This window comes from Procambarus clarkii, chromosome 60 (assembly GCF_040958095.1).
Source record: "Procambarus clarkii isolate CNS0578487 chromosome 60, FALCON_Pclarkii_2.0, whole genome shotgun sequence".
NCBI classification, from domain to species: Eukaryota; Metazoa; Arthropoda; class Malacostraca; order Decapoda; family Cambaridae; genus Procambarus; species Procambarus clarkii.
Window position 1 is genome coordinate 1,119,512 of NC_091209.1, and position 26,448 is coordinate 1,145,959.

At 52.4% G+C, this 26,448-nt stretch overlaps 1 protein-coding gene across 1 annotated transcript; it reads right to left on the bottom strand.

Annotated features, from left to right (window-relative positions):
- Positions 1–348: 348 nt before the first annotated feature.
- On the bottom strand, positions 349–25,776 carry LOC138353869 (peptidyl-prolyl cis-trans isomerase-like). Its single transcript, XM_069307296.1, has 3 exons — positions 25,659–25,776; positions 3,273–3,455; positions 349–3,159 (listed from the first exon to the last, which is right to left on the bottom strand). Exons 1-3 carry the CDS (start codon positions 25,773–25,775, stop codon positions 2,647–2,649), a joined length of 813 nt encoding a protein of 270 aa, XP_069163397.1. The 5' UTR covers position 25,776; the 3' UTR covers positions 349–2,646.
- Positions 25,777–26,448: the final 672 nt, after the last annotated feature.

The window sequence follows — 26,448 nt, forward strand, 5'->3', positions numbered from 1 at the left end:
GGACCAGTATGGTAATATCACAACACACCATGGACCAGTATGGTAATATCACAACACACCATGGACCAGTATGGTAATATCACAACACACCATGGTCCAGTATGGTAATATCACAACACACCATGGTCCAGTATGGTAATATCACAACACACCATGGACCAGTATGGTAATATCACAACACACCATGGACCAGTATGGTAATATCACAACACACCATGGACCAGTATGGTAATATCACAACACACCATGGACCAGTATGGTAATATCACAACACACCATGGACCAGTATGGTAATATCACAACACACCATGGACCAGTATGGTAATATCACAACACACCATGGTCCAGTATGGTAATTTTTTTTTTTTGAGATATATACAAGAGTTGTTACATTCTTGTACAGCCACTAGTACGCGTAGCGTTTCGGGCAGGTCCCTGGAATACGATCCCCTGCCGCGAAGAATTGATTTTTCATCCAAGTACACATTTTACTGTTGCGTTAAACAGAGGCTACAGTTAAGGAATTGCGCCCAGTAAATCCTCCCCGGCCAGGATACAAACCCATTACATAGCGCTCGCGGAACGCCAGGCGAGTGTCTTACCACTACACCACGGAGACTGACGGAGACTTGCAATATCACAACACACCCTTGTGATAGTGAAATAGCAGTGATAGTGAGGTAATGGTGATATGGCAGTGGTAGTGCGGTGATGGTGCTATTACAGTGATAGTGAGATAGTGGTGCTGTAGCAGTGATATATCAGTGAATGTGAGGAAATATATCAGTGTGAGGTGATAATGCAGAGACAGTGAAATGATGTTGGTGTAGCAGTGATAGTGAGCTGTTGGTGATATAACAGTGACAACAGCTGTCATATAGTGACACTAACAATTTGTTACTCAACATGGTCAGTATATGACCCCAAGTGTGGGCCCTGAGGTGATGGTGATATATAGAGGTGATAGTGAAGCTATAGTGATACAGCAATGATAGGTTACAGTTCTGAGAAGATATAGCATTGATGGTGATACAGCCGAGATTGTCAGGTATATGATACCAAAGTATAAATACCAAACTGTTAAATACCAAAGATAGTGAAATTATGATGACATAGTGATAAAGGTGTGTCCTTAAATTACATTGGTATCAAAACATGCAGCCCATGGTGATGCAGGAGTGATGGTGGTGGTACAGTGAACTAGAGTGGCAGCACAACACCACAGTAGTGGTGGTGGTGGTACAGTGAAACAGAGTGGCAGCACAACACCAGAGTAGTGATGGTGGTGGTACAGTGAAACAGAGTGGCAGCACAACACCAGAGTAGTGATGGTGATGGTACAGTGAACTAGAGTGGCAGCACAACACCACAGTAGTGATGGTAGTGGTACAGTGAACTAGTGTGGCAGATCAACACCACAGTAGTGATGGTACAGTGAACTAGAGTGGCAGCACAACACCACAGTAGTGATGGTGATGGTACAGTGAACTAGAGTGGCAGCACAACACCACAGTAGTGATGGTGATGGTACAGTGAACTAGAGTGGCAGCACAACACCACTATAGTGATGGTGATGGTACTGTGAACTAGAGTGGCAGCACAACACCACAGTAGTGATGGTGGTGGTACAGTGAACTAGAGTGGCAGCACAACACCACAGTAGTGATGGTGGTGGTACAGTGAACTAGAGTGGCAGCACAACACCACAGTAGTGATGGTGGTGGTACAGTGAACTAGAGTGGCAGCACAACACCACAGCAGTGATGGTACAGTGAACTAGAGTGGCAGCACAACACCACTGTAGTGATGGTGATGGTACTGTGAACTAGAGTGACAGCACAACACCACAGTAGTGATGGTGGTGGTACAGTGAACTAGAGTGGCAGCACAACACCACAGTAGTGATGGTGGTGGTACAGTGAACTAGAGTGGCAGCACAACACCACAGTAGTGATGGTGGTGGTACAGTGAACTAGAGTGGCAGCACAACACCACAGTAGTGATGGTGATGGTACAGTGAACTAGAGTGGCAGCACAACACCACAGTAGTGGTGGTACAGTGAACTAGAGTGGCAGCACAACACCACAGTAGTGATGGTGATGGTACAGTGAAATAGAGTGGCAGCACAACACCACAGTAGTGATGGTGATGGTACAGTGAACTAGAGTGGCAGCACAACACTACAGTAGTGATGGTGATGGTACAGTGAACTAGAGTGGCAGCACAACACCACAGTAGTGATGGTGATGGTACAGTGAACTAGAGTGGCAGCACAACACCACAGTAGTGATGGTGATGGTACAGTGAACTAGAGTGGCAGCACAACACCACAGTAGTGATGGTGATGGTACAGTGAACTAGAGTGGCAGCACAACACCACAGTAGTGATGGTGATGGTACAGTGAACTAGAGTGGCAGCACAACACCACAGTAGTGATGGTACAGTGAACTAGAGTGGCAGCACAACACCACAGTAGTGATGGTGGTGGTACAGTGAACTAGAGTGGCAGCACAACACCACAGTAGTGATGGTGGTGGTACAGTGAACTAGAGTGGCAGCACAACACCACAGTAGTGATGATGGTGGTACAGTGAACTAGAGTGGCAGCACAACACCACAGTAGTGATGGTGGTGGTACAGTGAACTAGAGTGGCAGCACAACACCACAGTCCACCACAGTCACCTCCGTAATGTCACTGTGGTTGACTGCCGCCCTCACCACATCCAGACCGCTCACCACATCACCGAAGACATCTGACCACTGGTCACCATCCTGGTTGTCCCTGGTGATGATGATGAACTGGGCACTCGTGGGATCCCCCGGCTCATACCAGGCCCCCACAGCTCCTGCCTGGCCTGACCCCCGGTACTGCCCCTGGAGGTCAGGCAGCAGTGGGGCTCCTCCCCTACCATCATTACTCTCGTAGTCTCCGCCCCTCACACACTCCCCCGGCTCACCCTTGTCCCACACCTGCAACAGTTTAGTGTTGCGGTAGGTGTGGCCCCGCTGGCCCGTACATAACAACACAAACTGTCTGGCCAGCGGAGTGTCAGGGGTCAGCTGGATGGTAACCCGCCCTCTTGTTGACCCCGCCCACCCGAGGTCAAGGAACGCCAGGGTGCAGGAGGGCTCCAGCACGCCCATAACCTCACTCTCCTGCAGGAAATGAAATAAATCATGCTGACAACTGTATAACAGAATGTTATATTAGTTATCATAACTCAATAAGTCAGTAATGTCAGTAAAAATAGTGGGTGTAATAAAGTAACCTGGAGGGTGTGGGTGTGGGCGGGCGTGGGCTGACGCAGGAGTGGGTGGAGGTACAGCTGTCCGTCTTGTAGAGTTATCCTGGCGGAGCGGCGGCCATCTTGGTCTTCCTGGACGGCCAACACCCGGCCAGCCTCCACCAGCCTCTTGACGGGCTCCCTCATCCTCCTGCGGAGGTCCTCAACCTGTGGACAGTGTCAGCCCCATTATCATCTGTTATCAGTGTCAGCCCCATTATCACCTGTGGTCAGTGTCAGCCCCATTATCACCTGTGGTCAGTGTCAGCCCCATTATCACCTGTGGTCAGTGTCAGCACCATTATCACCTGTGGTCAGTGTCAGCCCCATTATCACCTGTGGTCAGTGTCAGCCCCATTATCACCTGTGTTCAGTGTCAGCCCCATTATCACCTATGGTCAGTGTCAGCCCCATTATCACCTGTGGACAGTGTCAGCCCCATTATCACCTGTGGTCAGTGTCAGCACCATTATCACCTGTGGACAGTGTCAGCTCCATTATCACCTGTGGACAGTGTCAGCTCCATTATCACCTGTGGTCAGTGTCAGCCCCATTATCACCTGTGGTCAGTGTCAGCCCCATTATCACCTGTGGTCAGTGTCAGCCCCATTATCACCTGTGGTCAGTGTCAGCCCCATTATCACCTGTGGTCAGTGTCAGCCCCATTATCACCTATGGTCAGTGTCAGCCCCATTATGCAGGACCTGTAGCTCCAGCCCCCCCCCTCTACTGACAGGGGGATGGTATTGGACTTGTACCTCCAGCCCACCATCTCACTATCTCCTGGCAGGGGGTTGGTGCTGGACCTGTAGCTCCAGCCCCCCCCCCCTCTACTGATAAGGGATTGGTGCTGGACCTGTAACTCCAGCCCCCCTCTACTGGCAGAGGGTTGGTGCTGGACCTGTAGCCCCAGCCCCCCTCTACTGGCAAGAGGTTGGTGCTGGACCTGTAGCTCCAGCCCCCCCTCTACTGGCAAGGGGTTGGTCCTGGACCTGTAGCTCCAGCCCTTCCTCTACTGGCATGGGGTTGGTGATGGACATGTAGCTCTAGCCCCCCTCTACTGGCATGGGGTTGGTGCTGGACCTGTAGCTCCAGCCCCCCCTCTACTGGCAAGGGGTTGGTCCTGGACCTGTAGCTCCAGCCCTTCCTCTACTGGCATGGGGTTGGTGATGGACATGTAGCTCTAGCCCCCCTCTACTGGCATGGGGTTGGTGCTGGACCTGAAGCTCCAGACCCCCTCTACTGGCATGGGGTTGGTGCTGGACCAGTAGCTCCAGCCCACCTCTACTGGCAGGGGGTTGGTGCTGGACCTGGAGCTCCAGCCTCCCTTTACTAGCAGGGGGTTGATGCTGGGCCTGTAGCTCCAGCGCCCCTCTACTGGCAGGGGGTTGGTGCTGGACCTGTAGCTCCACCTTCCCTCTCTACTGGCAGGGGGTTGGTGCTGGACCTGTAGTGCCAGCCCTCCCTTTACTGGCAGGGGGTTGGTGCTGGACCTATAGCACAAGCCCCCCTCTACTGGCAGGGGGTTGGTGCTGGACCTGTAGCTCAAGCCCCCTACTGGCAGGGGGTTGATGTTGGACCTGTAACCCCAGCCCCCCTCAATTGGCAGGGGGTTGGTGCTGGTACTATAGCCCCAGCCCCCCCTCTACTGGCAGGGGGTAGGTGCTGGACCTGTAGCCCCAGCCCCACTCTACTGGCAGGGGGTTGGTGCTGAACCTGAAACTCCAGCCCCCCTCTACTGGCAGGGTGTTGGTGCTGCTCCTTTAGCTCCAGCCCCCATCTACTGGCAGGGGGGTTGATTCTGGACCTGTAGCTCCAGCCCCCCTCTACTGGCAGGGGGTTGGTGCTGGATTTGTAGCTCCAGCCCCACTCTACTGGCAGGGGGGTTGGTGCTGGACCTGTAGCTCCAGCCCCCCTCTACTGGAAGGGGGTTGGTGCTGAACCTGTTGTTCTAGCCCCCCTCTACTAACAGGGGTTGCTGCTGGACTTGTTTTTCCAGCCCCCCTCTACTGGCAAGGGGTTGGTGTTGGACCTGTAGCTCCAGCCCTTCTTTACTGGCAGAGGGTTGGTCCTGGACTTGTAGCTCCAGCCCCCCTTTACTGGCAGGGGGGTCGTGCTGGACCTATAACTCCAGCCCCCCTCTACTGGCAGATGGTTGGTGCTGGACCTGTAGCTCCAGCCCCCCCTCCACTTTGCAAGGGGTTGGTGCTGAACCTGTAGCTCTAGCCCACCTCTACTGGCAGGGGTTTGGTGCTGGACCTGTAGCTCCAGACTCCCCTCTACTGGCAGGGGGGTTTGGTGCTGGACCTGTAGCTCCAGCCCCCCTCTACTGGCAAAGGGTTGGTGCTGGACCTGTAGCTCCAGCCCCCCTCTACTGTCATGGGGTTGGTGCTGGACCTGTAGCTCCAGACCCCCTCTACTGGCATGGGGTTGGTGCCGGACCTATAGCTCCAGCCCAGCTCTACTGGCAGGGGGTTGGTGATGGACATTAACTCCAGCCCTCCTCTACTGGCAGGGGGTTGGTGATGGACATGTAGCTCCAGCCCCCCTCTACTGTCATGATGTTGGTGCTGGACCTGTAGCTCCAGACCCCCTCTACTGGCATGGGGTTGGTGCTGGACCTATAGCTCCAGCCCAGCTCTACTGGCAGGGGGTTGGTGCTGGACCTGTAGCTCCAGCCTCCCTCTACTAGCAGGGGGTTGCTGCTGGACCTGTAGCTCCAGCCCCCCTCTACTGACAGGGGGTTAGTGCTGGACCTGTAGCTCCAGCCCCCCCTCTACTGGCAGGGGGTTGGTGCTGGACCTGTAGCTCCAGCCCTTCCTCTACTGGCAGGGGGTTGATGGTGAACCTGTAGCTCCAGCCCCCCTCTGCTGGCAGGGGGTTTGTGCTGGACCTGTAACTCCAGCCCCCCCTCTACTGGCAGGGGGTTTGTGCTGGACCTGTAGCTCCAGCCCCCTCTACTGGCAGGGGAGATGGTGCTTGAATTGCAGCTCCAGATCACGTCTACTGGAAGGGGGTTGGTGATGGACCTGTAACCCCAGCCCCCCTCAATTGGCAGGTGGTTGGTGCTGGACCTGTAGCTCCAGCTCACGTCTACTGGCAGGGGGTTGGTTCTGAACCTGTAGCTCCAGCCCCCTCAACTGGCAGGGGGTTGGTGCTGGACCTATAGCTCCAGCCCCCCTCTACTGGCAGGTGGTTGGTGCTGGACCTGTAGCTCCAGCTCACGTCTACTGGCAGGGGGTTGGTTCTGAACCTGTAGCTCCAGCCCCCTCAACTGGCAGGGGGTTGGTGCTGGACCTGTAGCTCCAGCCCCCTCTACTGGCAGTGGGTTAGTGCTGGACCTGTAGCTCCAGCTCACCTCTACTGGCAGAGGGTTGGTGCTGGACCTGTAGCTACAGCCCCCTCTACTGGCAGGGGGTCGTTGCTGGACCTGTAGCTCCAGCCCCCCTCAACTGGCAGGTGGTTGGTGCTGGACCTGTAGCTCCAGCCCCCTCTACTGGCAGGGGGTCGTTGCTGGAGCTGTAGCTCCAGCCCACCTCTACTGGCAGGGGGTTGGTGCTGGACCTGTAGTGCCAGCCCCCCCTTTACTGGCAAGGGGTTGGTGCTGGACCTGTAGCCCCAGCCCCCTCTAGTGTCAAGGGGGTTGATGCTGGACCTGTAGTTCCAGCCCTCCTCTTCTGGCAGGGGGTTGGTGCTGGACTTGTAGCTCCAGCGCCCCTCTACTGGCAGGGGGTTGGTGCTGGACCTGTAGCTCCAGCTCACGTCTACTGGCAGGGGGTTGGTTCTGAACCTGTAGCTCCAGCCCCCTCTACTGGCAGGGGGTTGGTTCTGGAACTGTAGCTCCAGCCCCCTCTACTGGCAGGGGGTTGGTTCTGAACCTGTAGCTCCAGCGCCCCTCTACTGGCAGGGGAGTTGGTGCTGGACCTGTAGCTCCAGCCTACCTTTACTGGCAGGAGGTTGGTGCTGGACCTGTAGCTCCAGCCCCACTCTACTGGCAGGGGGGTTGGTGCTGGACCTGCATCTACAGCTCCCCTTTACTGGCAGGGGTTGGTGCCGGACCTGTAGCCCCAGCCCCCCCTTTACTGGCAGGGGGTTGGTGATGGACCTGTAGCTCCAGCCCACCTCTACTGGCAGGGGGGTTGGTGCTGAACCTGTAGCTTCAGCCTCCCCACTACTGGCAGGGGGTTGGTGCTGGACCTGTAGCTCCAGCCCACCTCTACTGGCAAGGGGTTGGTGCTGGACATGTAGCTCCTGAACCCCGTCTACTGGCTTCGGGGTGGTGCTGGACCTGTACCTCCAGCCCACCTCTACTGGCAGGGGGTTGGTGCTGGACCTGTAGCACCAGCCCCCCTCTATTGGCAGGGAGTTATTTCTGGACCTGTAGCTCCAGGTCCCTTTCTACTGGCAAGGGGTTTGTGCTGGACCTGTAGTTCCAGCCCACCTCTACTGGCAGAGGGCTGGTGCTGGACCTGTAGCTCCAGCCCTTCCTCTACTGGCAGGGGGTTATATCTGGACCTGTAGCTCCAGGTCCCTTTCTACTGGCAAGGGGTTTGTGCTGGACCTGTAGTTCCAGCCCACCTCTACTGGCAGAGGGCTGGTGCTGGACCTGTAGCTCCAGCCCTTCCTCTACTGGCAGGCGGTTGGAGCTGGACCTGTAGCTCCAGCCCCCTTTCTACTGGCAAGGGGTTGGTGCTGGAACTGTAGCTCCAGCCCACCTCTACTGGCAGAGGGCTGGTTCTGGACCTGTAGCTCCAGCCCCCCTCTACTGGCAGGGGGTTGGTGCTGGACCTGTAGCTCCAGCCCCCCTCTACTGGCAGGGGGTTGGTTCTGGACCTGTAGCTCTAGCTAACCTCTACTGGCAGGGGGTTGGTGCTGGACCTGTAGCTCCACCCCTCTCTCTACTGGCAGGGGGTTGGTGCTGGACCTGTAGCTCCAGCCCCCCCTCTACTGGCAGGGGGTTGGTTCTGGACCTGTAGCTCTAGCTAACCTCTACTGGCAGGGGGTTGGTGCTGGACCTGTAGCTCCAGCCCCCCCTCTACTGGCAGGGGGTTGGTGCTGGACCTGTAGCTCCAACCCCCCTCTACTGGCAGGGGGTTGGTTCTGGACCTGTAGCTCCAGCTAACCTCTCCTGGCAGGGGGTTGGTTTTGGACCTGTAGCTCCAACCCCCCTCTACTGGCAGGGGGTTGGTGCTGGACCTGTAGCTCCAGTCTCCCTTTGTACTGGCAGGGGGGTTTGTGCTGGACCTGTAGCTCCAGCCCCCCCTCTACTGGCAGGGGGTTGGTGCTGGACATGTAGCTCCAGCCCCCCTCTACTGGCAGGGGGATGGTGCTGGAACTGTAGTTCCAGCCCACCTCTACTGGCAGAGGGCTGGTGCTGGACCTGTAGCTCCAGCCCTTCCTGTACTGGCAGGGGGTTGGAGCTGGACCTGTAGCTCCAGCCCCCTTTCTACTGGCAAGGGGTTTGTGCTGGACCTGTAGTTCCAGGCCCCTCTACTGGCAGGGGGGTTGGTGCTGGACCTGTAGCTCCAGCCCACCTCTACTGGCAGAGGGCTGGTTCTGGACCTGTAGCTCCAGCCCCCCTCTACTGGCAGGGGGTTGGTGCTGGACCTGTAGCTCCAGCCCCCCTCTACTGGCAGGGGGTTGGTTCTGGACCTGTAGCTCTAGCTAACCTCTACTGGCAGGGGGTTGGTGCTGGACCTGTAGCTCCACCCCTCTCTCTACTGGCAGGGGGTTGGTGCTGGACCTGTAGCTCCAGCCCCCCCTCTACTGGCAGGGGGTTGGTTCTGGACCTGTAGCTCTAGCTAACCTCTACTGGCAGGGGGTTGGTGCTGGACCTGTAGCTCCAGCCCCCCCTCTACTGGCAGGGGGTTGGTGCTGGACCTGTAGCTCCAACCCCCCTCTACTGGCAGGGGGTTGGTTCTGGACCTGTAGCTCCAGTCTCCCTTTGTACTGGCAGGGGGGTTTGTGCTGAACCTGTAGCTCCAGCCCCCCCTCTACTGGCAGGGGGTTGGTGCTGGACATGTAGCTCCAGCCCCCCTCTACTGGCAGGGGGTTGGTGCTGGAACTGTAGCTCCAGCGCCCCCTCTACTGGCTTCGGGTTGGTGCTGGACCTGTAGCTCCATCCCCCCCTCTACTGGCTTCGGGTTGGTGCTGGACCTGTAGCTCCATCCCCCCCTCTACTGGCAGGGGGTTGGTGCTGGACCTGTAGCTCTAGCCCACCTCTACTGGCACGGGGTTGGTGCTGGACCTGCAGCTCCAGCCCCACCTTTACTGGCAGGGGGTTGGTGCTGGACCTGTAGCTCCAGCCCACCTCTACTGGCAGGGGGTTGGTGCTGGACCTGTAGCTCCAGCCCCACCTCTACTGGCAGGGGGTTGGTGCTGGACCTGTAGCTCCAGCCCCCCCCCCCCCTCTATTGGCAGGGAGTTAGTTCTGGACCTGTAGCTCCAGCCCACCTCTACTGGCAGGGGGTTGGTGCTGGACCTGTAGCTCCAGCCCCCCTCTATTGGCAGGGAGTTATTTCTGGACCTGTAGCTCCAGGTCCCTTTCTACTGGCAAGGGGTTTGTGCTGGACCTGTAGTTCCAGCCCACCTCTACTGGCAGAGGGCTGGTGCTGGACCTGTAGCTCCAGCCCTTCCTCTACTGGCAGGGGGTTATTTCTGGACCTGTAGCTCCAGGTCCCTTTCTACTGGCAAGGGGTTTGTGCTGGACCTATAGTTCCAGCCCACCTCTACTGGCAGAGGGCTGGTGCTGGACCTGTAGCTCCAGCCCTTCCTCTACTGGCAGGGGGTTGGAGCTGGACCTGTAGCTCCAGCCCCCTTTCTACTGGCAAGGGGTTTGTGCTGGACCTGTAGTTCCAGGCCCCTCTACTGACAGGGGGGTTGGTGCTGGACCTGTAGCTCCAGCCCACCTCTACTGGCAGAGGGCTGGTTCTGGACCTGTAGCTCCAGCCCCCCCTCTACTGGCAGGGGGTTGGTGCTGGACCTGTAGCTTCAGCCCCCCTCTACTGGCAGGGGGTTGGTTCTGGACCTGTAGCTCTAGCTAACCTCTACTGGCAGGGGGTTGGTGCTGGACCTGTAGCTCCACCCCTCTCTCTACTGGCAGGGGGTTGGTGCTGGACCTGTAGCTCCAGACCCCCTCTACTGGCAGGGGGTTGGTTCTGGACCTGTAGCTCTAGCTAACCTCTACTGGCAGGGGGTTGGTGCTGGACCTGTAGCTCCAGCCCCCCCTCTACTGGCAGGGGGTTGGTGCTGGACCTGTAGCTCCAACCCCCCTCTACTGGCAGGGGGTTGGTTCTGGACCTGTAGCTCCAGCTAACCTCTCCTGGCAGGGGGTTGGTTTTGGACCTGTAGCTCCAACCCCCCTCTACTGGCAGGGGGTTGGTGCTGGACCTGTAGCTCCAGTCTCCCTTTGTACTGGCAGGGGGGTTTGTGCTGAACCTGTAGCTCCAGCCCCCCCTCTACTGGCAGGGGGTTGGTGCTGGACATGTAGCTCCAGCCCCCCTCTACTGGCAGGGGGATGGTGCTGGAACTGTAGCTCCAGCGCCCCCTCTACTGGCTTCGGGTTGGTGCTGGACCTGTAGCTCCAGGTCCCTTTCTACTGGCAAGGGGTTTGTGCTGGACCTGTAGTTCCAGCCCACCTCTACTGGCAGAGGGCTGGTGCTGGACCTGTAGCTCCAGCCCTTCCTCTACTGGCAGGGGGTTGGAGCTGGACCTGTAGCTCCAGCCCCCTTTCTACTGGCAAGGGGTTTGTGCTGGACCTGTAGTTCCAGGCCCCTCTACTGGCAGGGGGGTTGGTGCTGGACCTGTAGCTCCAGCCCACCTCTACTGGCAGAGGGCTGGTTCTGGACCTGTAGCTCCAGCCCCCCTCTACTGGCAGGGGGTTGGTGCTGGACCTGTAGCTCCAGCCCCCCTCTACTGGCAGGGGGTTGGTTCTGGACCTGTAGCTCTAGCTAACCTCTACTGGCAGGGGGTTGGTGCTGGACCTGTAGCTCCACCCCTCTCTCTACTGGCAGGGGGTTGGTGCTGGACCTGTAGCTCCAGCTAACCTCTACTGGCAGGGGGTTGGTGCTGGACCTGTAGCTCCAGCCCCCCCCTCTACTGGCAGGGGGTTGGTGCTGGACCTGTAGCTCCAACCCCCCTCTACTGGCAGGGGGTTGGTTCTGGACCTGTAGCTCCAGCTAACCTCTCCTGGCAGGGGGTTGGTTTTGGACCTGTAGCTCCAACCCCCCTCTACTGGCAGGGGGTTGGTGCTGGACCTGTAGCTCCAGTCTCCCTTTGTACTGGCAGGGGGGTTTGTGCTGAACCTGTAGCTCCAGCCCCCCCTCTACTGGCAGGGGGTTGGTGCTGGACATGTAGCTCCAGCCCCCCTCTACTGGCAGGGGGTTGGTGCTGGAACTGTAGCTCCAGCGCCCCCTCTACTGGCTTCGGGTTGGTGCTGGACCTGTAGCTCCATCCCCCCCTCTACTGGCTTCGGGTTGGTGCTGGACCTGTAGCTCCATCCCCCCCTCTACTGGCAGGGGGTTGGTGCTGGACCTGTAGCTCCAGCCCACCTCTACTGGCACGGGGTTGGTGCTGGACCTGCAGCTCCAGCCCCACCTTTACTGGCAGGGGGTTGGTGCTGGACCTGTAGCTCCAGCCCACCTCTACTGGCAGGGGGTTGGTGCTGGACCTGTAGCTCCAGCCCCCCCTCTACTGGCAGGGGGTTGGTGCTGGACCTGTAGCTCCAACCCCCCCCCCCCCCTCTATTGGCAGGGAGTTAGTTCTGGACCTGTAGCTCCAGCCCACCTCTACTGGCAGTAGGGTTGGTGCTGGACCTGTAGCACCAGCCTCCCTCTACTGGCAGGGGGTATGGTGCTTGACCTGTAGCTCCTGCTCCTCTTTACTGGCAGGGGGTTGGAGCTGGATCTGTAGCTCCAGCCCTCTTTCTACTGGCATGGGGTTGGTACTGGACCTGTAGCTCCAGCCCCCCCTCTACTGGCAGGGGGGGTTGGTACTGGACCTGTAGCTCCAGCCATCCTCTACTGGCAGGGGGTTGGTGCTGGACCTGTAGCTCCAGCCCCCATCTACTGGCAGGGGGTTGGTGCTGGGTTTGTAGCTCCAGCCCCCCTCTAGTGGCAGGGGGTTGGTGCTGGACCTGTAGTTCCAGCCACCCCCCCCCCCCACATCTCTACTGGCAGGGGGTTGGTGTTGGACCTGTAGCTCAAGCCACCCTCTACTGGTAGGGGGTTTGTGCTGGACCTGTAGCTCCAGCCGCACTCTACTGGCAGGGGACTGGTGCTGGACCTGTAGCTCCAGCCCCCCTCTACTGGCAGGGGGGTTGGTACTGGATCTGTAGCTCCAGCCCACCTCTACTGGCAGAGGGTTGGTTCTGGACCTGTAGGTCCAGCCCCCCTTTACTGGCAGAGGGTTGGTTCTGGATCTGTAGCTCCAGCCCCCTTCTACTGGCAGGGGGTTGGTGCTGGACCTGTAGCTCCAGCCCCCCTCTACTGGCAGGAGGTTGGTTCTGGACCTGTAGCTCTACCCCTCTCTCTACTGGCAGGGGGTTGGTGCTGGACCTGTAGCTCCAGCCCCCTCTCTACTGGCAGGGGGTTGGTTCTGGACCTGTAGCTCTAGCTAACCTCTACTGGCAGGGGGTTGGTGCTGGACCTGTAGCTCCAGCCCCCCCCCCCTCTACTGGCAGGGGGTTGGTGCTGGACCTGTAGCTCCAACCCCCCTCTACTGGCAGGGGGTAGGTGCTGGACCTGTAGCTCCAGCCCCCCAGGAGATCCGTAGAGTGTGGGGAGGGGAAGCACATGAGAGCACGAGCTCTGTGAAAAACAATATATATCTCGGGATATTTCAGTGATACAGGAACTAAACACAGTCAGATATCTCATAAAGTGCATCTCAACTTAATAAACAATATACCATAGTGATTGCCATCCGACTTTTGTGCTTTAAGGAAATAACAAGTGAATTTTGTGGAGTCCACCTCGTGGTGCCAGAACCCACCCCATAGACCCACGTCCCGTGTGCCCACCGTGTGTGTGTGTGCTTACTAGCAAATTGGTTTCCAACAAGTGTAATAGGGGAATGTGGATTGAGAAATTATTAATAGAGAAAGTGAATACTATTGCAAGTCGGAAATAAAGCAGAAAATCTCTTATTGTAATACAAGCGAATTAATATATCAGTGTTATAACCCAAGTAACTGGCAACTAGGCCTCCAGCCGCGGCCTGGGACAACAACATGTCAACTGTACAGCCTCTGGGACCCTCACCCTCGACCGTGTGATAAGTACTGACCATACAGTAGAACAAATAAACATATATATTGTTACAAATATATGGTATACATATAATATTATAAATATATAGATATATATACGACAAAACAAGGCAAAATGGGAGTAAATATACAAATTTGTGGCCACTGTAACAACTCCTTAAAGTCGAAGGTAACGGGAATTGAATGTTTTATCTGTAAGAATAGATTTCATTCGGCTTGTACTGGAGTGAGTAACACCACGTCACTGAGAGCTAGCCACTTGCTCTGGGTGTGTAAAAATGACCTGCCAGCTTGGAATATCCTAAAAAACCTTCTAGATAACATGATGCATGATCAGAAAACATCATTCATTGGAAGCCTACCAGACATCCAGAAGGAGTGGGAAAGGAACAACAACAATTCTAATATACCAGGGGCGGAGGCTATAGTCAGGGATGAAACTGAGGCTGAAACTCAGGAAGTTGTAAACTCTGACCAGTAGGCCCAGATGTAGATGACAGTAAACTAGAAAGTGTAACAGACAGCACTGACAGCTCAATAGGTACAGACACTACGATGGTTCCCGATAGAGCAATTCAGAACAGAAAGACAGACTTATGCAAATTTTATGCAAAGGGCATATGCAGACATAGATATGCTGGTAATAAGAAAGGATTAGAATGCAGTTACCAACATCCCAAAAAATGTTTAAATATGCTTAGGAAAGGTGAGTGTCGATTTGGATCAATATGTAGGTTTTTCCCTCCTGACATGTGCCAAACCTCACTGGAGGACAGAAAATGCTATGACCTTAGCTGCCCACACTTTCACGTGAAAGGCACGGAACGCTACATAAAGAGTGGCAAGCAGGATAATGAATCTGGAGGAAACTCTATAAATTTTTTATACCAGACCGAAAGAGAATTCAAAAGGAGGAGCATAGGGTGTATGGAACTGGATGCCAGATCCACTTGCATTACAGATACAATTACACACCGAAAGGGAACTACAACTACGACAGGCAACTGCCCTACAACAATCAGTACTGGTCAGAACAAACGCATTATGTCCACGCATAATGGGCATGCCGAAAAAGTCTCCCATTCAAACTATCACTAATTTCATTCATCTTTGCCAACATACAAGGACTGAAAACAAGAACAAACAACAAAGTACAGTTCATAAATGGCCTCCTCACGGAGTCAAATGCAGTATTTGGAGCTTTCACAGAAACCCATGCAGGGGAATTGTTGAACAGTGAGATCTGGATTCCAGGATATAACCTATACAGGTGTGATAGAAAAATTAGGTCACATGGAGGAGTGGGTCTGTATATTAGGGAAGACCTTGTATGCTCGGAGCTCCTAAACGTTACAAATGAGGTGGTAGAGGTACTGGGAATACAAATAGAGAAAATAAATTTAGTGATTATTCTAATATACAAACCGCCAGATGCAACGGCTGAGGAATTCACAGAACAGATAAACAAAATAGAGAATAGCCTTCATAATTTGGAGAACCCGATACCTGATATTATCTTCCTAGGTGACTTCAACTTGCCTAGTCTCAGGTGGAAAATAGCAAACAATAATATTATACCAGGAAATCTATCAGGACCTAACCAACCACAGAGTAGAGAACTACTTAGATTCTGTGACAAATTTTCACTCAATCAGCAGATATCGGAGCCAACGAGAAATGAAAATATTCTAGATCTGGTCTTTACGAACAATAAAGACATTATCAGAGACATTACGATATCAGATACCACATACTCAGATCACAAGTTCATTGAAGTGCAAACGACCATCAATACTCAGAATAGACCTAAAACGTTGATAAAGAGAGAGGGGCTATTCAGTAAATTCAATTTTAATAATAAAAGGATAGACTGGGAGATAATAAACAGGGAACTTATAAACATTCCATGGGAAAATGTTCTAAGTAATACAAGTCCTACAGAAGGAATAGAAAAACTGACTTCGGAAGCGTATCAAGTCTGTCTGAAACATGTTCCTTTGAGGAAAGCCAGAAAGAGATCCAACGTAGAAAGAGAACGCAGACGACACTATAAACGCAGGAAAAAAATAACGGAACTGCTTATGCAAACACGAATTTCCCGTCAAAGAAGGAATAATTTAAATAGGGAGATTGAAGAAATCGAGCGGAAATTGAAACACTCATATGAAACTGAAGAAAGGCAGTTAGAACAGAAAGCAATTCAGGAAATAAAGAAAAATCCAAAATATTTCTTCACATATGCGAAATCAAAAGCAAAAACCACTGCCAGTATTGGACCTATTTGTACAAGTGAAGGTTCATACACGGAGGATGACAAAGAAATTAGGGAAATCCTAAAAAAGCAGTATGAGGACATGTTTAGCACTCCAATAAACAACATGAAAGTGGAAGATCCAGACAATTTCTTTATGTGGGATATTCAAACCCCGGTAAACATAACTGATATCAACAAGAGCGCACAAAATTTTGAAAGAGAAATTGAAAACATGCCCATGCACTTGGCCCCAGGTCCAGACTCATGGAATTCAATATTTATAAAGAAATGCAAAGTGCCGGTAGCACAGGCACTCAGTATAGTGTGGAGGAAGAGCTTGGACACGGGGGAGATACCAGATGCACTTAAAGTAGCAGACATAGCCCCTCTACACGAGGGAGGGCGCAAAGCATTGGCAAAGAATTATAGTCTAGTTGCACTAACATCGTACATCATAAAAGTATTTGAGAGAGTGATTAGGAGTCAGGTCACCAATTTCATGGAGACCAATGACCTTCACAACCCAGGCCAACATGGATTTCGAGCAGGAAGATCGTGCCTCTCACAGCTACTTGAGCACTACGACAAAGTCACCGAGGCACTAGAAGAAAAACAGAATGCTGATGTGATATATACGGACTTCGCAAAGGCTTTTGATAAATGTGACCATGGCGTGATAGCACACAAAATGAAGTCAATGGGAATAACCGGTAAAGTAGGACGCTGGATACTCAGTTTTCTGTCAAACAGGACTCAGCGAGTAATGGTCAACCATATAAAATCTAGTCCAAGTGCAGTTAAAAGCTCTGTACCTCAGGGTACAGTCCTTGCACCGCTGCTTTTCCTTATTCTCATATCAGATATAGACAAAAATACAAGTCACAGCTTTGTATCATCCTTTGCAGATGACACAAAAATCATTATGAAAATTATCTCGGCTGAAGACATTGAAAAACTTCAAGCTGATATTAATAATGTTTTTGACTGGGCATTAGAAAATAACATGATGTTTAACAGTGATAAATTCCAGGTACTCAGGTACGGTAAAAATGAGGACCTTAAACATAATACAGAGTACAAAACACAATCAAATGTACCCATAGTAGGAAAACAGCATGTAAAGGATTTGGGAATAATAATGTCTGACGACCTAACGTTTAACCCTTACACTGCTCAGGGGTCCTGGGGACATTTACACCCCTGTGAGCAATAAAAAAAAATTCAAAATTTTTTTTTCGTCTTCTAAACATGTTAATTTGTGTCCCCTGAGCACAGGAAAAATAAAAAAAAATCGTAGGTGACATATTTTGGGCGCAATTGGCCGAGGAAGTCTGGCAAAAAGTGGGCGTTGACAGAGCGGTCGTCAGACCCGGTCCGCGTCACCCGTGCTGACAGGTGGGAGTTGCCAAAAATGATATTATTACCTAATTGTTTCAATGTCTCCGATTGATTTTTTCTTAGTTTTTTTGCAGTAATATTATTCAATAGTGTGTATTGTAATATATTTATATAATAAAAGTGGTGAATAATCGCTATACTCAAAAGTATGATGTGCATATTAGTGATTCAATTATTATGTTTATAAAACAATAAACAAATAGTTTTGCTGCTATTACACTCTATACACAGGTTATATATAAGTATCTGCATGTTTTGGTCACCATAACGAACCACTAAGTTGGTATTGAGAGTCGAAAAGCAACGAAGAGTTACCGCCACACACCAGCCAGCCACTCGCTGCCACTCCCTCAACACACGCACTAAACTTTCTTCCCCAACAATACCATTTGTGGTGTTATTACACTATATACAGACGTTATATATAAGTATGTATATATTTTGTTCACCACAACTGTACAGCTAAGCTGATATAGTTAGTTCAGGCACTAAGAGTCATCGCTATACACAGATGGCGGCTCCCTCGCTCATTCAAGGTCACACGCACTAAACTTTCTACCCCAACAATACTGTTTGCAGTGTTATTACCCTATATACACATATTATATATAAGTATCTACATGTTTTATGCACCATAACTGTACACCTAAGCTTGTAGTGCGCCCAAAGAGCATAGTGGCCACCCTCTAAACAGCTAGACAAATCGTGCAAACGACGTCACCTCTGTCACCCATATGGCTCCTCCCAGCATAATCCTTCTGCTGTTATTACACTAATAAACACATTATATATAAGTATTTACATTTGTGTTCACCACAGAGAACCACTGAGCTGGTATGGTGAATGCAAACAATAACAGGGAGCCACACAGTCAGTAAACGATGCTGTCTCCCTCCGTCTCTCAGCATCACTCCTCCCACAGCGCTAATTATTACAACAATCCTGCTATTATCACAACCCTGGTTATTTATATCACAGTCATGGGTCATCTGTAATATTGTCATCGCTAAATAATAACAATTATATATTTATTTTAATATTTCGGCAATGCTGTGGTCACAAGCTGAACAGCAATGCTGTTTGCTCATGCTGCGTGCACCAGCCTTGGTTGCTCCAACAGTACTGTGCCTCTCACACCTGAGAATATTGCCCACGATTTTTTGTTTAAATGGCATCTGTTTACAAGAGCCCTGAGGAAGCTACTGTGAACCCCGTGTAGCCGTGGGCCATTTGAATTGGGCCTGGCACCCTATGGCGTATATATACGCTATGCGCACCGTGGGACATGTTACTCAGGGCGTATATATACGCCATGCACATTTTAAGGGTTATAGAGCATAACCAAGCAAATATTGCGTAAGCCAGAAAAATGATAGGATGGATTACGAGAACTTTCAAATCCAGGGATCCCACCACAATGGTTGTACTCTTCAAGTCACTTGTGTTGTCCCGTCTTGAGTACTGCTCAGTACTCACTTCCCCCTTCAGAGCAGGAGAGACTGCTGAAATAGAGGGAATACAGAGAACATATACGGCACGCATAGATGCAATAAAGCACCAAAATTATTGGGATCGTCTCAAAGCCCTCCAAATGTACTCACTAGAAAGAAGACGAGAGAGATATCAAATAATATACACCTGGAAGATACTGGAGGGCCAAGTACCAAATCTACACAGTAAAATAACAACGTAGTGGAGTGAACGATATGGAAGAAAATACAGAATAGAACCAGTGAAGAGCAGAGGTGCCATAGGCACAATCAGAGAACACTGTATAAACATCAGAGGTCTGCGGTTGTTCAACGTCCTCCCAGCAAGCATAAGAAATATTGTCGGAGCAACCGTGGACATCTTCAGGAGGAAACTAGACTTATTCCTCCAAGGAGTGCCGGGCCGGGCTGTGGTGGGCATGTGGGCCTGCAGGCCGCTTCAAGCAACAGCCTAGTGGACCAAACTCTCACAAGTCAAGCCTGGCCGCAGGCCGGGCTTGGAGAGTAGAAGAACTCCCAGAACACCATCAACCAGGTATCAACCAGGTACCCCTCTCTACTGGCAGGGGATTGGTGCTGGACCTGTAGCTCCAGCCCCCCTCTACTAGCAGGGGGCTGGTTCTGGATCTGTAGCTCCAGCATCCTTCTACTGGAAGGGGGTTGGTTCTGGATCTGTAGCTCCAGCCCCTCTCTACTGGCAGGGGGTTGGTGCTGGACCTGTAGCTCCAGCCCCCCCCCCCTCTACTGGCAGGGGGTTGGTTCTGGACCTTTAGCTCCAGCTCACCTCTACTGGCAGGGGGTTGGTGCTGGACCTGTACCTCTAGCCCACCTCTACTGGCAGGGGGTTGGTGCTGGACCTGTAGCTCCAACCCCCCCTCTACTGGCAGGGGGTCGGTTCTGGACCTGTAGCTCCAGCTCACCTCTACTGGCAGGGGGTTGGTTCTGGACCTGTAGCTCCAGCCCCCCTCTACTGGCAGAGGGTTGGTGCTGGACCTGTAGCAATAAAGAACACAATAATGTAGCCGTCACAACTGCAAGAAAAATGACAGGTTGGATAACAAGAACCTTTCACACTAGAGATGCTATACCGATGATGATACTTTTCAAAACGCTTGTGCTCTCTAGAGTGGAGTACTGCTGCACAATGACAGCCCCTTTCAAAGCTGGAGAAATTGCTGACCTGGAGAGCGTGCAGAGATCCTTTACTGCTAGAATCCACTCAGTAAAACATCTAAATTACTGGGACCGATTAAAGTGCCTAAATCTGTACTCCCTTGAGCGCAGGCGGGAGAGATACATAATAATTTACACGTGGAAAATAATTGAGGGGCTGGTCCCAAACCTGCACACAGAAATAACATCACATGAGACCAGAAGACATGGCAGGATGTGCAGAATACCCCCGTTGAAAAGCAGAGGTGCAACAGGTACTCTGAGAGAGAACTCTATCAACATCAGAGGCCCGAGACTGTTCAACACGCTTCCACTACACATAAGGGGCATAACTGGCCGACCCCTCACAGTGTTCAAGAGAGAACTGGATAAGCACCTCCAAAGGATACCTGATCAACCAGGCTGTGACTCATACGTCAGGCTGCGAGCAGCCGCATCCAACAGCCTGGTTGATCAGTCCAGCAACCAGGAGGCCTTGTCGACGACCGGGCCGCGGGGACACTAAGCCCCGGAAGCACCTCAAGGACCAGTGGGAGTGCATCGCAGGTCGCAGGCCGTAGCTCCAGCTTCCCCTCGACTGGCAGGGGATCGGTTCTGGACCTGCAGCTCCTGCCCACCACTACTGGCATCGGGTTGATGCTGGGCCTGTAGCTCCAGTCCCCCTCTCTACTGGCTTATACCTGGTTGATACCTGCTTGATGGGGTTCTGGGAGTTCTTCTACTCCCCAAGCCCGGCCCGAGGCCAGGCTCGACTTGTGAGAGTCTGGTCCACCAGGCTGTTGCTTGGAGCGGCCCGCAGGACCACATGCCCACCACAGCCCGGCTGATCCGGAACTTCTCTTAGAAAACCGTCCAGTTTTCTTCTGAAGATGTCCACGGTTGTTCCGGCAATATTTCTTATAGTCGCTGGGAGGACGTTGAACAACCGCGGACCTCTGATGTTTATACAGTGCTCTCTGATTGTGCCTATGGCACCTCTGCTCTTCACTGGTTCAATCTTGCATTTTCTTCCATATCGTTCACTCCAGTACGTTATTATTTTACTGTGTAGATTTGGGACCTGACCCTCCAGTATTTTCCATGTGTATATTATTTGGTATCTCTCTCGTCTCCTTTCTAGTGAGTACATTTGGAGAGCTTTGAGACGATCCCAATAATTTAGGTGTTTTATCTCGTTTATGCATGCCGTATATGTTCTCTGTATTCCCTCTATTTCAGCAATCTCTCCTGCTCTGAAGGGGGAAGTGAGTTCTGAGCAGTACTCGAGATGGGACAACACAAGTGACTTGAAGAGTACAACCATTGTGATGGGATCCCTGGATTTGAAAGTTCTCGTAATCCATCCGATCACTTTTCTGGCATACACAATATTTGCTTGGTTATGTTCCCTAAACGTTAGGTCGTCGGACATCATTATTCCCAAATCCTTGACATGCTGTTTTTCTACTATGGGAAGATTTGATTGTGTTTTGTACCCTGTATTATGTTTCAGATCCTCATTTTTGCCGTACCTGAGTACCTGAAATTTATCACTGTTAAACATCATGTTTTTTTCTGCTGCCCAATCGAAAACTTTGTTGACATCTGCTTGTAGTTTTTCAATGTCTTCAGCAGAGGTAATTTTCATGCTGATTTTTGTGTCATCTCCAAAGGACGACATGAAGCTGTGATGTGTATTTTTGTCTATATCAGATATGAGAATAAGGAACAGTAGCGGTGCAAGGACTGTACCTTGAGGTACAGAGCTTTTAACATCGCTTGGACTCGATTTTATCTGATTGACTGTTACTCTTTGTGTTCTGTTCGACAGGAAATTGAGTATCCAGCGTCCTACTTTTCCAGTTATTCCCATTGACCTCATTTTGTGAGCTATCACCCCATGGTCACATTCGTCGAACACCTTTGCAAAGTCTGTGTATACAACATCTGCATTTTGCTTTTCTTCTAGGGCTTCTGTGATTTTGTTATAGTGGTTGAGTAACTGTGAGAGACAGGATCTTCCCGCTCTAAATCCATGTTGTCCTGGATTGTGCAATTCAATGTTTTCCAAAAAACTAGAAATTTGATTCCTAATCACTCTTTGAAACGCTTTTATTATGTGTGATGTTAGTGCAACTGGCCTATAATTTTTTGCCACGGCTTTACTCCCCCCCTTGTGCAACTGAGCTATATCTGCAGATTTAAGTGCTGCTGGTATCTCCCCTGTACCCAGGCTCTTTCTCCATATTACACTGAGTGCTCTCGCTACTGGTACTTTACATTTCTTTATGAATATTGAATTCCATGAGTCAGGCCCAGGAGCTGAGTGCATAGGCATATTGTCAATTTCTCTTTCAAAGTCTTCCGAGTTTGTGGTAATATCCGTTATATTATCTGCAGCTTGAATGTCATTCATAAAGAAGCTGTCTGGGTTATCAACTTTCATGTTGTTTATTGGTGTGCTAAACATAGCCTCATACTGGCCTCTTAGAATTTCACTAATCTCTTTGTTGTCCTCTGTGTACGTACCTTCATTTGTAATTAATGGTCCAATACTGGTCGATGTTTTTTATTTTGATTTTGCGTATGTGAAAAAATATTTCGGATTTTTCCGTATCTCTTGTATAGCTTTCTGTTCCAATTCCATTTCCTCAGACTCATATGATCGCTTCAACGTTTGTTCTACTTCTTCGATCTTTCTGCTTAGGCTTATTTTCCTTGCTAGTGATAGTTGTGTCTGCCGAAGCATTTCCGTTATTCTTTTCCTTCTCCTGTACAGTCGTCTGCGTTCTCTTTCTAAAGTGGACCTCTTTCTGCCCCTCCTCACATGCACGTGCTTCAAGCAGACCTCATAAGCTTCAGCTGTCAGTTCAGCTATTCCCTGTATGGGAGTTTTGTCGCTTAAGACCGTCTCCCATTGAATGGTTGCAAGATCTACATTTATTTTTTCCCAGTCAATCCTCCTATTGTTGAAATTGAATTGATTGAATATTCCTTCTAGCTTGTTGGGTCTCATAGACCTACTACCGTTACTTATGCTAGTTCGCACTCCAATGAGCTTATGGTCTGAGTATGAAGTATGGGGGGGTTGATATGAGTCAATCCTCCAATTGTTGAAATTGAATTGATTGAATATTCCTTCTCGCTTGTTGGGTCTCTTAGACCTACTACCGTAATTTATGCTAGTTCGCACTTCAATGAGCTTATGGTCTGAGTATGAAGGCTGTGGGGTTGGTGCTGGACCTATAGCTCCAGCCCCCCTCTACTGGCAGGGGGTTGGTGCTGGACCTATAGCTCCAGCCCCCCTCTACTGGCAGGGGGTTGGGGCTGGACCTGCAGCTCCAGCCCCCCTTTACTGGCAGGGAGTTGGTCCTGGATCTATAGCTCCAGCCCCCCCCCCTACTGGAAGGGGTTTGGTTCTGGACCTGTAGCTCCAGCCCCCCTCTACTGGCAGGGGGTTGGTTCTGGACCTGTAGCTCCAGCCCCCCTCTACTGGCAGGGGGTTGGTGCTGGACCTATAGCTCCAGCCCCCCTCTACTGGCAGGGGGTTGGGGCTGGACCTGCAGCTCCAGCCCCCCTCTACTGGCAGGGAGTTGGTCCTGGATCTATAGCTCCAGCCCCCCCCCCTACTGGCAGGGGTTTGGTTCTGGACCTGTAGCTCCAGCCCCCCTCTACTGGCAGGGGGTTGGTTCTGGACATGTAGCTCCAGCCCCCCTCTACTGGCAGGAGGCTGGTGCTGGACCTGTAGCTCCAGTCCCCCTCTACTGGTAGGGGGTTGGTTCTGGACCTGTAGCTCCAGCCCACTTTTACTGGCAGGGGGTTGGTGCTGGATCTGTAGCTCCAGCCCACCTCTATTGGCAGGGGGTTTGGTGCTGGACCTGTAGCTCCAGCCCCCCTCTACTGGCAGGGGGCTGGTGCTGGACCTGTAGCTCCAGCCCCCCTCTACTGGCAGGGGGCTGGTGCTGAATCTGTAGCTCCAGCCCACCTCTATTGGCAGGGGGTTGGTGCTGGACCTGGAGCTCTAACCCCACTCTACTGGCAGGGAGGCTGGTGCTGGACCTGTAGCTCCAGCCCCCCTCTACTGGCAAGGGGTTGGTGTTAGACCTGTAGCTCCAGCCCCACTCTACTGGCAGGGGGTTGGTGTTGGACCTGTAGCTCCAGCGCCACTCTACTGGCAGGGGGTTGGTGTTTGACCTGTAGCTCCAGCCCCCCTCTACTGGCAGGGGGTTGGTGCTGGACCTGTAGGTCCAGCCCCCCTCTACTGGCAAGGGGTTGGTGCTGGACCTGTAGCTACAGCCCCCCCCCCTCTACTGGCAGGGCGTTGGTGCTGGACCTGTAGCTCCAGCCCCACTCTACTGGCAAGGGGTTGGTGCTGGACCTGTAGCTCCAGCCCCCCCCCCCTCTACTGGCAGGGGGTTGGCGCTGGACCTGTAGCTTAAGCCCCCTCTACTGGCAGGGGGTTGGTGCTGGACTTGTAGCTCCAGCCCCCCTCTACTGGCAGGGGGGGGGGGGGTTGGTGTTGTACCTGTAGCTCCAGCCTCCCTCTACTGGCAGAGGGTTGTGTTGGACCTATAGCTCCAGCCCCCTCTTCTGGCAGGGGGTCGGTACTGGACCTGTAGCTCCAGCCCCCTTCTACTGGCAGGGAAGTTGGTGCTGGACCTGTAGCTCCAGCCCCCCCTCTACTGGCAGGGGGGGTTGGTGTTGGACCTGTAGCTCCAGCCCCCCTCTACTGGCAGGGGGGGGGGTTTGGACCTGTAGCTCCAGCCCTCCCCTTTACTGGCAGGGGGTTGGTGCTGGACCTGTAGCTCCAGCCCTTCCCTTTACTGGCAGGGGGTTGGTGCGGGACCTGTAGCTTAAGCCCCCCTCTACTGGCAGTGGGTTGGTGCTGGACATGAAGCTCCTGCCCTCTCTACTGGCAGGGGGTTGGTGCGGGACCTGTAGCTTAAGCCCCCCTCTACTGGCAGGGGGTTGGTGCTGGACCTGTAGCTCCAGCCCCCCTCTACTGGCAGGGGTTGGTTGGTTCTGGACCTGTAGCTCCACCCCACCTCTACTGGCAGGGGGTTGGTGCTGGACCTGTATCTCCAGACCCCTTCTACTGACAGGGGGTTGGTGCTGGACCTGTAGCTCATGCCCCCCCCCCCCCGTTCTACTGGCAGGGGGTTGGTGCTGGACCTGTAGCTCCAACCCCCACTCTACTGGCAGTGGGTTGGTGCTGGACCTGTAGCTCCTGCCCCCTCTACTGGCCGGGGGTTGGTGCTAGACCTGTAGCTCCCGCCTCCCTCTACTGGCAGGGGGTTGTGCTGTACCTGTAGCTCCATGTCCCCTCTATTGGCAGGGGGTTGGTGCTGGACCTGTAGCTCCAGCCCCCCTCTACTGGCAGGGGGTTAGTGCTGGACCTGTAGCTCCAGCTCCCCTCTACTGGCAAAGGGTTGGTGCTGGACCTGTAGCTTAAGCTCCCCCCCCCCCCTCTACTGGCAAAGGGTTGGTGCTGGACCTGTAGCTACAGCCTCCCTCTACTGGCTGACTCTGCGCCTTTGTGAGGGAGTCAGGATCCCGGGTTCAACAGAGGATTACAGGTTTAATCACCATGCAGGACAGAAATGGTTCACATGTTTCCTTTCACCTGTTGCCTCTGTTCACCTACCAGTAAATATTTATCCAGGAGTTAGGCAACTATTGTGCATTGTATGTTAAGGAAAGTCAGTAGTTGACCTTGGGGAACCTCGATAAACCTAGAAACAGGCTTCCTCTCCTCAAAATGCAACTCAATATCTTGTGATATGACCTATGAGAGGAAATCAGAAACTTACTGTTAATTGTTTCTGGAGGATCTCTCCAGTGATTTCCTGAACTTTATTCATGATGCTGGAGGCTGAGTCTCCCAGGTGTACGGGGTCACCTGTGGCACCTGTCTCTGTGGTCATCATCTCCAGGGCCTCCCTGATGGTCTCCTGCACCTGTCATTACCAACACAAACATTAATGGTGGAGGCTGAGTCTCCCAGGTGTATGGGGTCAGCTGTGGCACCTGTCTCTTTGGTCATCATCTCCAGGGCCTCCCTGATGGTCTCCTGCATCTGTCATTACCAACACAAACATTAATGGTGGAGGCTGAGTCTCCCAGGTGTATGGGGTCAGCTGTGGCACCTGTCTCTGTGGTCATCATCTCCAGGGCCTCCCTGATGGTCTCCTGCACCTGTCATTACCAACACAAACATTTATGGTGGAGGCTGAGTCTCCCAGGTGTACGGGGTCAGCTGTGGCACCTGTCTCTGTGGTCATCATCTCCAGGGCCTCCCTGATGGTCTCCTGCACCTGTCATTACCAACACAAACATTAATGGTGGAGGCCGAGTCTCCCAGGTGTACGAGGTCAGCTGTGGCACCTGTCTCTGTGGTCATCATCTCCAGGGCCTCCCTGATGGTCTCCTGCACCTGTCATTACCAACACAAACATTAATGGTGGAACCTGGACTATAATGAAGCATCAGGCTCTGAGTAAAGTAACTGGACTATAATGAAGCATCAGGCTCTGAGTAAAGTAACTGGACTATAATGAAGCATCAGTCTCTGAGTAAAGTAACTGGACTATAATGAAGCAT